The sequence below is a fragment of the Sinocyclocheilus rhinocerous genome, unplaced genomic scaffold (genome assembly GCF_001515625.1).
Source record: "Sinocyclocheilus rhinocerous isolate Xijiao unplaced genomic scaffold, SAMN03320098_v1.1 scaffold1399, whole genome shotgun sequence".
Lineage (NCBI taxonomy): Eukaryota > Metazoa > Chordata > Actinopteri > Cypriniformes > Cyprinidae > Sinocyclocheilus > Sinocyclocheilus rhinocerous.
Window position 1 is genome coordinate 703,382 of NW_015634038.1, and position 14,529 is coordinate 717,910.

Here is a 14,529-nt window from a genome sequence, read left to right on the forward strand (position 1 = left end):
TCTTGATGGATTTGTTTCTTACAAACACGCAGCTTTTCTCTTCACAAGACATTAACTGATGGACTGGAGTGGTGTGGATTACTTGTGGATTATTGTGATGTTTTTATCAGCTGTTTGGACTCTCATTCTGACGGCACCCATTCACTGCAGAGCATCCATTGCTGAGACACTGATGCAATGCTACATTTCTCCAAATATGATGAAGAAATAAACTCATCTACATCTTGGACGGCTCAAGGGTGAGTAAATTTACAGCAAGTTTTCATTTTTGGGTGAACTATTGCTTTAAGAGATAAAAAAAAAGTATGTATTGTCTTTTATATTCCTTACCAGTCTTTTCACAGCCGTCTTCATCACTGTTATCAGAGCAGTCATCCTCCCCATCACAGCGCCATGACAACCGCACACATCGACCAGACGTACAGCGAAACTGATCAGCCATGCACATCGATGTACCTGACGGTGAGAAAGAGGCGTTTGACAGATGTGAAATCCACTCGCACACACAAATACTACAATAAAACAGCTACTCACTGCAGTTCTTTTCATCTGATTGGTCGTCGCAGTCGTATTCTCCGTCACACCTCCAGCCTGCATTGATACACATGCCACTGCTGCACATGAACTCTGCAGAACGGCAGGGCTGTTGGGAGGCTGCGTTCACACACACACACACACACACACACACACACACACACACCAAATCAGACATACACACACACTCATGAAACTTATCTGTACTAGGAAATCTTCTTGAATAACCCTTGTGATAAGAAGCACACTTTAGCATACTTTTAAGAATAGTACTTATGGAAATATTATATACTGTACTTTTTAAAGAATATATCTAAGTGTAAATTGAATGTAATGTTTTCAGACACTTAATTGTGTGTTAATTGCAATTAAATGAAAATGAATTATAGATTAAATTTATATTAAATCCCACTTAAGTTGTACTTGAGTATACACAAAGTACACATTTGTAATGAAGTTGCAATTTAGTACATTTAAATATATTAACTTTAAATGTAATATTGAATAACACACTACAGCTAAAATTATAATCAAATACCTTACAGTACTTTTAATAAAAAACAATTCCAACAATAAACTAGTATGCCAATGTCAAAAAATTACAGATTTACAGTAATGATAACTGTTTTTTGCTAAAATATTTTAAATGAAACCGCTTGTGTAAAATAAGTTGACTGTAATGAATGTGCAGTTGTAGAATACTTTAAAAATACACACTCAATTTTTGAAGTACTGCATTTGCAGATAATATAATATTAATGAAATAAAAAGCCACTTTTTAAGTGTATTTAGAGACATTTTCAATCCTAGCATACTTAATTACACTTAAACCATGCACTTTGCAACAATTGTAAAGTAAAAATTGTACTTTAAAGTACATTTTAAATCAGTGTTTTAATAATCTTTTGTCATGCTTTAAAGAAGTACACTTATTTGATGTGTTGATTAATATACACTTGTATATTACAATACAATACTTGATTATAATTTTAACTCTAGTGTGTTATTCGATGTACTGAAGTGCAATTTCATAATTACAAATGTCTAATTACAAACATATTTTAATTCATGACATTTTATCACAAATGCTTGTCAGTATATTCAGCAGTACTTTAACCCTATTTCAAAGACAACAGAAGTAATTATGAAATTACACATAAAGATGTACTTAAGTCCTACTTAAGTGAGTCAAAAACACTGTGTCCAAAACACTGCATTCAGTTCACTCTCAAGTATATTCTTTTAAAGTATATTATTTCCATGATTATGCTAAAGTGTGCTTTTTCACAAGGGAAGGTGAGAATTAATTCTAATGATTGTAAGGCAGAGAAAGAAAAGAGGCATTTAAAAAAAAAAAAAAGTTTTAAGAGAGAGTAAGAAAGAGCGAATGTTCCTTACAACAGTCCGACTCATCAGACCAGTCCCCGCAGTCGTCATCTCCATCACAGTGGTAGATGTCCAGAATACAGCGGCCATATGCACACTGAAACTCCTCAACACTGCATGTGGCTGTCATCACGTCAGATGCTGGAGAGAGAAATGAGGTAACGTGATTTACACACACACACACACACACACACACACACACACACACACCCGCAAACAGTCCAACAAATACCTTTCCACAGCTATTTGCAATAAATAAAACAAACAAAAACAAATGTAACATGGAAACAAATACAATCACAAGTAGCAATCATTGGGATCCAAGCATACTGTATGAAAAAAGTGAAGAAATCGACCACAATTTCGCAGAATAGTTCATACTGTTGTTGATAAATGGTGGCAAATTTCCTTTGATCAATTTAAGTTAGCAGATTCTTCATTAAAACCAAAATCTGATGAACTTTTTATTGCTTTCAGGATGCTGCAATGTAGGTTTTGTGAAATTTTATAATGTTCATGTCAGAACATTTTGGCTGGCAACTGCAAAACTAGTTGACAAATATAAATTGGTTCTTTTTGTCAACCAGCTCTCCACAGTATACAAGCGCAGCTTTAGAATGACCAGAAATTATTTAGGAAAATCTAAAATAATGAAGAAATACGACTAAAACATTTATTTTCTCTTTAGCTTTACCAATATGACAATTTATATGACTTGATTTGGCACAAATTTTGTTTCTACCATATATGAATTGTTCTATAAATTCTGTTTAGAGGCACGCAATGGATAGTTGGATGGATGGTTGCATGATGGATGGATGCATGGATGGATGGATGGATGCATGCTTGGATGGATCGATGGATGGATGATGCATGCTTGGATGGATGGATGGATGGATGCATGCTTGGATGGTTGCATGGATGGATGGATGCATGCTTGGATGGTTGCATGGATGGATGCTTGGATGGATGGATGCATGCTTGGATGGATGGATGGTTGCATGGATGGATGCTTGGATGGATGGATGGATGGATGGATGCTTGGATGGATGGATGGATGACTGACGGATACATGATTGACGGATGCATGATTGACGTATGCATGAATGGAGAGATGGATGGATGCATAATGGAAGCATGATGAATGGATGCATGGATGGATAGAAACATGGATGCATGATGGATGGATGGATTATGGATGCATGAACGGATAGATGGAAACATGGATGCATAATGGATAGATGCTTGGATGGATAGATGAAAATATGGATGCATGATTGATGGATGCATGGCTGAATGGATAGAAGTAGAGATGTTGATTTGACAAACAAGTGCACTGAAACACAAACTCAACTTACGACAATTCTCTTCATCGGTTCCATCTTTGCAGTCCGTGTCTCCATCACAGTACCAGTGTTCTGCAATGCAGCTTCCATCAGAGCAGCGGAACTCTTTATCAGAGCACTTCCTCTTATCTGGACACACATACAAGCACAAAAAGGGCTTGAGATTCTTGGAGTGTGAAAAATCTATTCATCTTATTTACTGGTGGTGGGATCAAGATTGCTTGGCAGAAAATTTCGGTCAAACTTGTCAGACATTTAAAATGAACAAATAAACCCCAATTCCACACCATCTGAAATTTTTTTTTTTAAATGGTACAAAAGCAGATGCAGACCTTGATGAACTGATTAGACATCCTTGTGTTGTAAACTTCATCTGAATATTTTTATAAACTGATGGCTAGCAAGCATAAGGTCTGCAACGATGTCATTGCTGCAAGTGCAGGAATCTTTAATGAACAGTTTGAAAAATAATGCATTTAATTAAAATCAAAATAGGCATTTGTAACATTATAAATGTAACTTGGTAAGTGTCAGTTTCTTTCATAAAAACAAAAATGCCATAGTGATTCCAAACTTTTGAATTGTAGTGCATAAGATATGTCTGATCTTGCCTAGGGCACCAAATGATCCAATGGATTCATGATTGTATTTCACTTATGTGCAAAAAATACTATTTAAATAGTACTGTAAGATATAACTGTGAGCATGCATGTAATGTTTTCAGACACATAATTGGATGTTAAGAGCAATTGAATGAAAATGTATTACAGTTTAAATGCATAACAAATGCAATTAGCTGGACCCATTTACTTTAGTAGGACTTCAGTACATCTTCATATGTAATTTTATAATTACTTCTGTTGTCTTTGAAATATGGTTAAAGTACTGCTGAATGTACTGACAAGCATTTATGGTAAAATAAAATGTGAAATATAATGATGAAGTTGCAACTTCATACATTTAAAATATATTATCTTTAAATGTAATATTGAATAATCAAGTACTTTATAATCAAGTACTTTACATGTGCTTTATTTTAGTCAACACATCAAATAAGTGTACTTCTTTAAGCACGACTAAAGATTATTAAAACTTATTAAAAATGAAAAACTTTTACAATCACTTTTTAAAAAACATTCAAAAAGTGTACTCTAAATATACTTAAGTGTCCTTTTATTTTATTAATATTATATTACCTGCAAAAACATTTTTAACTATACTTTTTACATTTTGAAATGCACATTCAATAAAAAAAAATTTTCAATAAAATTTATATTTTTATTTTTTCCACAAAGGGATTCAGGACATTATTTGTCATTTTACATTTTACATTTTGAAATGCACATTCAATAAAAAAAAATTTTCAATAAAATTTATATTTTAATTTTTTCCACAAAGGGATTCAGGACATTATTTGTCATTTTACATCATAGGGCGTTTTACAGGGTGTGGTTTTACATTGAAGGGCACATGCTAAACATTTTGCAATGCCTTGTCTGTTCGGTTTTATTCTTTTTGTTTTGCTCTATATTGCTGCTCTCACTGTGCCCTGGCAGGTCCGTGACTAAGACCAGCTGATCAGAGTTACAATAAAATAATGACCTGTTTGTTGTGATTGATTAGAGTGCAACACCTCCAACATGTAAGGCGTGCCGAGACCAGGTTTCCACACCTATTGAACCTTAAATTATCCTGAAAGAACTATATATATATATATATATATACACACACATCTAAATGATCTCACCGCACTGCTCGTCACTGTTATCTCCACAGTCATTGTCTCCATCACAGTACCACAGGCTGCGGATACAGTATCCATTTTGACAATGAAACTCATCTTCCTCGCATTCTCGTGGAGCTGCTCAAAAACAAAAATCATACAGATGTTGCAAAGAAATGGGTTAAAACAGATTAAACGCTTTCACAAAACACAAAGTTTAAAAGAATAGTTCACCTAAAAAATAAAATTTGCTGATGTTCTCACCCTCAGGCCATTCAAGATGCAGATGAGTTTGTTTCTTCATCAGATTTGGAGAAATGTAGCATTGCATCAGTGTCTCAGCAATGGATGCTCTGCAGTGAATGGGTGCCGTCAGAATGAGAGTCCAAACAGCTGATAAAAACATCACAATAATCCACACCACTCCAGTACATCAGTTAATGTCTTATGAAGAGAAAAGCTGAAACAAATCCATCATTAAGACTTTTAACTTCAAACCATTGCTTTTGGCTAAAATACGACTCCTCTATCCATAATTTACCTTGCTTCAGTAAACAAGTAATCTCATCTGAATCAGGAGAGAAATCTGCACAGATCAAACACTGTTTACAAGTGAAAATGGTCCACAGCATATCTAAACAAATATGTGGCTGGATTTTGATGACAGAGGACAACAAGAGATGGACTTTTTCACTGGAGGAAGTGTTATTATACATAGAGAACTTTAATATTATAGATAGAGGACTCGTATTTTTGTGATGGCTTAAACGTCTTAATGATGGACTTGTTTCTTGCAAACACAGCTTTTCTCTTCACAAGACGTGGTGTGGATTATTGTGATGTTTTTATCAGCTGTTTGGACTCTCATTCTGACGGCACCCATTCACTGCAGAGCATCCATTGCTGAGACACTGATGCAGTGCTACATTTCTACAAACCTGATGAAGAAACAAACTCATCTACATCTTGGATTATCTGAGGGTGAGTAGATTTTCAGCAAATGTTCATTTTTGGATGAACTGTTCCTTAAAGGTTTGAGAGTTCAGGAATATATTATCTATGCATTTTCATGTATACATTTTCAAGCAGTGCTACAGAAAAAGCTAGCAACACACTGCAGCGACACAATCCAGTGCATTGGTGGCGCTCAAAGCATTTTATTGAGACTGGTAAGGGACTCCAGAACAGCAGCATTAAATGTGATGCTGCTTGTATTTACACCACCCGCCGTGCCAGACTCACTCACTCACACGTCTGGTTTGCTATCCTTGTGGGGACTCTCCATAGGCATAATGGTTTTTCTACTGTACAGACCGTATTTTCTATCGCTCTACACCAACCCTACACCTAAACCTACCCCTTACAGGAAACTTTGTTTGTTTTTAGATTTTCAAAAAACTTCCTTCTGTGTGATTTATTAGCTTGTTTACAGAAAATTAGCTCAATTTAGGTCCCCACCATGACACGAGTCCCCATGAGTCTGTGTGTATTCAGGTTTAAGTCCCCACCAGAATAGAAAAACAGGTACACACACACACACACAAACACGTATTTCTGCACCACCGCACTTTTACCCACTGTATGCACAAAACATATTTCTCAAACTGGAAAAGCAAAGAGCGAATTAACTCCCTCACACTTTTTCCAATGCTTTTTCCTGATACCTCACATTTTATAATACAGTATTTTACATGATGATACTGTATTTTACAGTATTTTACATAATCTTCATGCATTTTTTTTTTCTTTTCATTTTTTATACTGTACTTTTGTCCAATATTATAATATTGCCCATTAAAAGGTGCATCTTGTTTTGACCGTTCCTTTGTAGTAAAATGCATATGGTCACATAAAAAAAATTCACAGAGGAAGCGTGAATTATCACGCTACTGATATATTAACTGATAATATAAACCAAAAGGACAGACAGAAGCAGAAAGAGAGATGTTGAGTGTAAGAGATGAGGCAGTGTGGTGGAAAAGAATGAAAAATTCATGGAAAGCTTATGGCAGACAGACCCCCCATCAAGAGACGAGCCTCAAGAGTACAGCGCTGAGAAATATGGGTCAGATGCAAAGATTATTGTTGCTTCTGTTTTCCTCTCACTACCTCACAGACACACATACTGCTCCTCTACAGCATTAAAATGTCTTACAATGGTAAGGATTGCTATGAAACAAATTCCATATACAACTTACAGCTTACAAAATAAGACATTTATTAACTTTGGCAAGGGATGCTAAAATGGATTAGACGTGAAGGAAGAGAATAAAGTGCAGGTCAAATATTGAATCCTCATTTTGTGTTCTGGTCATTTTGACCTAGAGAGGGTTTTCTTTTTCCTAAAAAATGCTAGCTAATGACTAAAACGTACTGATTTTGCTCACAGAGGGTATAACAGTTTCCCCAAAATGTTCTAAATTATATTTTTATTTATGCATGTATTTATTTATTTTTTTACCTGACTGATCGTAGGCCTCATTGACCTGAGCTTATGCTCCTCAGTTTTTGGAGTGAATATTGCCCAAAAAATATGCACAAATAATGATTTTTCACTCAAACATTAAAGGGGTCATATGATGCGATTTAAAGTTTTCCTTTCTCTTTGGAGTGTTACAAGCTCTTGGTGCATAAAGAAGATCTGTAAAGTTGCAAAGACTAAAGTCTCAAATCCAAAGAGATATTCTTTATAAAAGTTAAGAGTCAGCCACGCCCTCCTAAAACGGCTCGTTCTAACACGTCCCCACATATCTACCTCACTATGTGGAAATATTAGCATAATGCCGCCCAAATGTGCATGCAAAGAAAGAAGGCATGGTTTCATCGTGTACGTCGTGTTGATGCAGCCATGTCAGGGAGACGCTGTGTTTCAGTGCGAAAGCAAAAGCACTTTATTTGGCCTTCCGGAAGTAGATGCATTTAGGAATCATTGGTTAAGATTTATTTACAACAGAACAGCACAACCCAGATGTTCGAATTTGTGCAAGGCTGGCTGTGCACAAAGGCTATTTAAAAAAGTGTCAATTCCGACTTTGCTATGACAATCTGGCGCTTCTGAATCAGCGACTGTAAGTATGTTTTGTTATTAGTTTAAGTATTTGCTATTGACTGTTCAAATGCAGAGTTTTGCGCAGCGCAGAGTAACACGTCGTGTGTGTGTGTGAGGGGAACAGGGTCACATCACAGGAGAGTGAACTGCCTGTCAGAAATCATAGCACGTCAGCTGTCTTAACCGCGGCTTGATAGCATCATATGACCCCTTTAAAGTGTAGAAGCTCAGATCATTGAGGCCAATGAGAAATCAATGAGAAAACAAGTTGACAAAAAGATTGAATCCAATATTTGGTGATAATATAGCATAAGAGATTTACAAGCAATTTTTGGATGTCCAAATTAGGAAAAGGATTCCCAGTTTTCAGTTCAAAAATAAGTATGACAGAAAATGCATAACTCAGTCCAAACAGCAACCTCTGACTAGCACATATTTAATATATATATATATATTACTAACAAATGCAAAATGAGGTTTTATGGCCAGTAACAAATATTTATGGTCAGTAAACTTAATCCCATCATTGGCAGGTGTGACCCTAGCAAATATGTTTAGATGTGTGTATTTTACTCATTTAGCTGGAGTTGCTTTATTTGCAGTCTTTCGGATATTTAGCTATTATATAAAATACAGTAAGTGTGGGATATGTTTCCTCTAATTTATGTGAACAAAGCAAAAAATGTGAGAGTCATTTTTGAATCAGAACTAAAATTTGATAAATCTAATCTATGGTCTGATTACGACTTATGACTATAAAGTAGTGTTGTCAAAAGACCCGGTACTTCGGTACCAAGTCGGTACTAAAAAAATGAAAACGTTACGGTACCAGGATTTTTTAAGTACCGGTGGTACCGAGTACCCGGTCAACCCGGTTCTTGATGCGCTGTCCGAAAGGTGCGCAGATGCGCTCTCTTCATAAAAGCACTGAGACGTGGCGACATCAAAACGAGGAAACACACCAAACTAACAAAACACTTTAAAGACAGACACCCGGATCAAATGAAAGAGTTCAAGCAGGTAAGTTTCATTTCATCCCATACATTGATTTATTTGAGGCGCCCGCCACAATATCAAAACTCACCGCCACAAATAGATTTTCCAAAAGGCTTTGACTTCGTTGAATAAACATGAGCACTGCACGTGTCAAAGTCGAAACCCGGTGCGAGTGTTTATATATCACTGTATTTCTGAAGGAGACTGACTGTAAGACTGCAAGTCTGTGGGAAACACAGCTTCTATTATGAATATTATTCAATATTTTAATTTGAATGTCGGATTGAAATGAACATCGCTGTTATTAGAGTAGTTAATCGTTAGCATAAACGCGGCTAGCGCTAATATAATGAGCATTAGAATTAAGTTTCTTTATTAACTATTTCATGCTCCTATTACTTTTATAATGGTAAAAAAAAAACAGGAGGACATGATGATATTTACTATTTTTACACACCAGAGGCTTTTAAATGAATTGTGAATCTAAAATATGCGTGTTAGAGAATGTACAAATGGTTAACATTGTTTGTGTCATATCAGTCAGAAAAGCTGATATATATATATTTTTTTTGGCTAACTTAGTTGTTATACTTGGCTGAATAACTCTAGAAGGTTTTAAAAGCCCTTTAAAATTAAATATGTACACAGTTTTGATTAAATGAAAGTATAGTCAAATTTTTTAATTAGCATGTTTTTGTGTTTTGCTTTGGTACCGAAATTGGTACCGAGAACCGTGGATTTTCACTGGTATTGGTACCGAATACTGAAATTTTGGTACCGTGACAACACTACTATAAAGTGAAGCCAATTTTGTCATTCAAGGATCTGGAAACTGTTATACAAGCTTTTAATTCATTCAGACCTGATTACAGTTAAGGACTCTCAGAAAAGACAAGACATTTCTCCTGTGTGGACCTCTCTTTCCTTTAAGGTCGTCAAAAACCGTGCTGTTGTCCGTTTACAAGTCAGTCTAACATTTAAGTATTCTCAGAACATTTTACCTCTATTAAAAGGACAGTTCATCCAAAAATGAAAATTCTGTCCTCATTTACTCACCCTCATGTTGTTCCGAACCTGCATGAGTTTCATTCTTCTGTTGAACACAAAAGAAGATATTTTGAAGAATGTTGGAAACCAAAAAGTTGCTGGTAGCCATCGACTTCCACAGTATGGAAAAAATAATATATGTATGGAAGTCAATGACTACCAGTAACTGTTTGGTTTCCAACATTCTTCAAAATATCTTCTTTTGTGTTGGAGGGTGAGTGAATGATAACAAATTTTCCATTTTTGGGTGAACCATCCCTTTAAGGGTCCATTAATAATACACGCCACGTAATAAGATGTACAACCACCTGGATTTGAGATACATGCTTGCATCTCCTGCTTGCTCTTGTCATAGTGGCAGTCAATAATGACCATCTTTGAGCTTCAAACCAATGCGAAAGGTGTCATCAAATAATGATAGCATAATTATTTTATGATAGAGCTGCTGCTCTCATGCACTCATGAATGTAGACAACTTCCGAGGTCAAGATTTTCACTAAATAATATATGACATTGCAGTTTGTTTCTCACCAAACCCTATCGTATGCTTTCAGAACACTAGAACATGCAGCATGAGTCTTAAAAAAATCATTTTGTAGCTTGAAAAGATGGTCACTATCTACAAGAATAAGCATTTGTCAGATGTTTTCCTTTTGTTACTAAATAACGACTGAATTTTTTCCCCCCGTGTTTTCCTGCTCTTGGACTAGCATTCTGTACAAGCTACCTAAAAACACTATTCTTAAACATGCTATTTTAAATAAATTAAATATACCTGAACTGTTCAAAATGTGAAAGAGAATTGCATTTCAGCACAGCTTCACTGCATCAGAAAGAAACAACAAAACAAACATGTTTTTCATCTTTAAACTACAAGACAAAAAAATGCACAAGTTTACTTACGACAGTCTTGTTCATCGGAGTCATCCTCACAGTCGTTGTCTCCATCGCATAACCACGAGCGCCGGATGCATTTTCCATTATCGCAGTGAAAGTCTAACGGTGAGCATGTGGGCAATACTGAAGGAATGGAGGAAATTAACCAATTTTTAAAAAGACAACAAATAACTTCAACTTTTGACATTTTGAAAGATAAATAAAATCATGCAATTATTTTAATGCTATATTTTATTATTATAAAAACACACTTATAATTATTATTATAAAGATTAAAATAGTAGTCGGCATTGTTATTTGATTAAAGTATAATACTATGTAATATAGTGTATTATTCCACGGCTCTGTGGAATACTTGATTCTGATTGGTCAGTCGCGACATTCCGAGGTCTGTTATACCTCGATAACAACTGCTAAAAGCGGATAACACAGGCTCATCCGGGTAACTGAAGTCGGCGCTATACGCTTGCTAGGAACAGTTTTTCTTTGTGGAAGCTTTACGTTTGGTTAGCTAATAAAATATTAAAACTCAATTCAATATTATGTGTACAATTATTTATGTCATCCTGATATCGCGGACTCGCTCTCTCGTTTCATACAAGCGCAGCTGCTGCCTTTTTGCGATGACTGTTTTGTACGCTGTAATGGATTATAAGAATTGATGGAAGTTTGGAGGAAGAAACTCCTCCTGAGTCTTTCTGTGTCCTCAGGCTACGCTAGAGTTTGTCTGATCGCAGCATTGAGAAAAGGCCATTGTTAGGGTGGCGACTGTCCTTAATGATCTTCCTGGTGCTTGTTCTGCACCTCCTGGATTAAGTGTCTTCTGTATGGCCCTGTAGGGGTGGATACGCTCAGCTGAGCACATCACCCTCCACAGGGTCATACAGTCCCATCAGGTGCCCTTTGTGAGGCAAAAAAGATGCTTTCTATTGTGCCGCTGTAGAAGGATGTTGGAGGCATCCTGAATCTCCGGATACACAGCCAGGAAATTCCTGAACCCCTTTTTTACCACACTGTGAACGCAGGTCACCAATTCCTTGTGAAAAAGAGGAGCGCTTAATTGTCCTGAATGTGTGTACTTCAAATGTTAAAAGTATATATAAAAAAAACTATATTTGCAGATTATATACTATTACTGAAATAAGAAACATAGTCATGAAAGTGTCTCTTTGTCACTTAAGCACACTTTTAAAAATTGCACTTTGTAATAATGTCAAATTAAGTTTTACTTTAAAATACATTTTAAATCATTGTTTTAATAATCTTGAGTCATGCTTTGAAGTAGTACACTTATTTTAATGTGTTGACTGACATTAAAGCACATGTAAAGTACTTGATTATAATGTATTTTAAATGTACTGAATTGCAACTTCATTACAAATGTGCAATTTCAAATATATTTAAATGACATACAAGTTTCAATAAAAATAACATTAATATATTACAAATATAATCAAATAAAAAATTAATATATTAAAATGTATTAATTTTATTGAATGAGCACTTAAATTAAAAAAATTTTAAAATTATAGTTTAAAAAATGTTTTTGCAGATAAAATAATATTAATACAATAAAAGGACACTTAAGTATATTTAGAGTACACTTTTTTAATGTTTCTTTAAAACTGATTGTAAAAGTTGTTTGTTTCATTTTTAATAAGTTTTAATAATCTTTAGTCGTGCTTTAAGTACACTTATTTTGATGTGTTGATTAAAATAAAGCACACGTAAAGTACTTGATTATAAAGTACTTGATTATTCAATATTACATTTAAAGATAAGATATTTTAAATGTATTAAGTTGCAACTTCATCATTATATTTTACATTTTATTTTACCATAAATACTTGTCAGTACATTCAGCAGCACTTTAACAATATTTCAAAGACAATAGAAGTAATTATGAAATTACGTATAAAGATGTACTTAAGTCCTAGTTAAAAAAAAAAAACTATAAAAAAAACTATTAAAAAATAATTTAATTGAAATCAAAATGTAAATAAGCATCCAAAATATATGCTTAATTTTATTGTACTTTTTTTTTTTAAAGTACACTAAAGCGTCTAAGTATGCTAAAATGTCTTTTTCACAAGAATTGCATTTACATGCTAGACAAAGCTGTGCTGCAATTGCATTATATAGGTCTGTTAGTCTGAAAGGATTTTCTGTCAGGCTAAAGCATTTACATGACATTTTATAAAGACAAATGATGGCTGTAGTCTGACTAAAATCGACTTTTAAAGTGCATGTAAATGATGTACAATCAATTTCAATTGACTGTAGATAAATTCTCACTTCATCCAGTCTTTTTTTGTTCTCTAAAGAATCACGTTACTGTTTTATGGAGTGTGAAACCCCTCACAAACTCTACAGCGCTTGAGAGAGATTTCCAAATGTTTCAACTGCGAACCCGCTTGACAATGGAAAACGCATGTGAAGTGTGCTCAATACTGTAACAATTGAAAAAAGGATACTCCAGCATACATATACATATACTGTACACTACCATTCAAAATAACTTTTGTAGACAAGGGTTTCAGCAGAGGACTAACTAATAATTTTCCCTTAGAACAAATCATCTTAGAATGAGTAAACAAATAGTTTGTGCATCAGTATGATGGGATTGCATTCTCATGAAGGAGTGTGTTTAGAGACTCACTGCATCCGTCTTCATCGCTGTGATCTCCGCAGTCATTGTCACCATCACACTGCCACTGCGCCGGGATGCACGTGCACTCGCCAAACGCACTGACCGCACATGTGAAGTGATTTCTTCCACATGAGCATTCGGCAGCACCTAAAACACCTACAAAACACACACAAACACAAACATATGAGGTCAGCTATTTTATGAATAGTAGGGATGGAACGATTCACTCAAGTCACGATTCGATTCACGATTTGTTTTAACAAAATGAGATTTAAGAAAAAATATAAATGAAATGTGTCCTTTTATTATTGCTTGGACAAAATACTGAACGTTTCTTTGTGAAATTGAAATATAACACTATAATAATATACTAATATAGCACTTGCATATTATTGCTCTTTTGTTGGTTTTGATTGCTTCTATTCTCCTCATTTGTAAGTCGCTTTGGATAAAAGCGTCTGCTAAATGACAAAATTTAAATATAATGTAAATATAAATAACAAAACTAAATTGAAATTTTAAAACAAGCCCCAAATCAAATAAATAAGTAACACAAATAAAATCTCTTCATATAAACAAAATAAGGCTTTGTCTGTGCTCTTTCCTTTTAAAATTAGAGGCAACCACTGCATTTTAATCATGATCCAAACAAAAATGCTGCATACATGCAACAATGAGCAGTTTTTAAACTAAATTAGATTGTATAATTTCGAAATTTGAAGCAAAAACAGAATGGTTTGACTTCAGTTTTGTAAAACTATACATAAAAAATATCTGCATGAAACAGAAACAGCAGACGAGCTGAACGAGTCGCAGATTCACTCTCTGCCAGCAGGTGGCGCTTAAAGCGTTTCCTTGGTTTCCGCTGTAAACAAAGCAGCGCTGCACTTATGAACAGCAA

At 34.8% G+C, this 14,529-nt stretch overlaps 1 protein-coding gene across 1 annotated transcript in view; it reads right to left on the reverse strand.

The window, feature by feature from the left end:
- LOC107745313 (low-density lipoprotein receptor-related protein 4-like) overlaps positions 1 to 14,529 on the reverse strand; it is a 65,290-nt gene that overhangs the window by 4,420 nt on the left and 46,341 nt on the right. The window contains exons 2-8 of the mRNA XM_016559172.1: positions 13,638 to 13,784; positions 10,985 to 11,101; positions 5,014 to 5,127; positions 3,279 to 3,395; positions 1,933 to 2,061; positions 535 to 654; positions 331 to 456 (exon numbers count right to left, since the gene is read on the reverse strand). Of these exons, the coding sequence (XP_016414658.1) occupies positions 331 to 456; positions 535 to 654; positions 1,933 to 2,061; positions 3,279 to 3,395; positions 5,014 to 5,127; positions 10,985 to 11,101; positions 13,638 to 13,784 (870 nt within the window). The remainder of the gene's footprint in view (positions 1 to 330; positions 457 to 534; positions 655 to 1,932; positions 2,062 to 3,278; positions 3,396 to 5,013; positions 5,128 to 10,984; positions 11,102 to 13,637; positions 13,785 to 14,529) is intronic.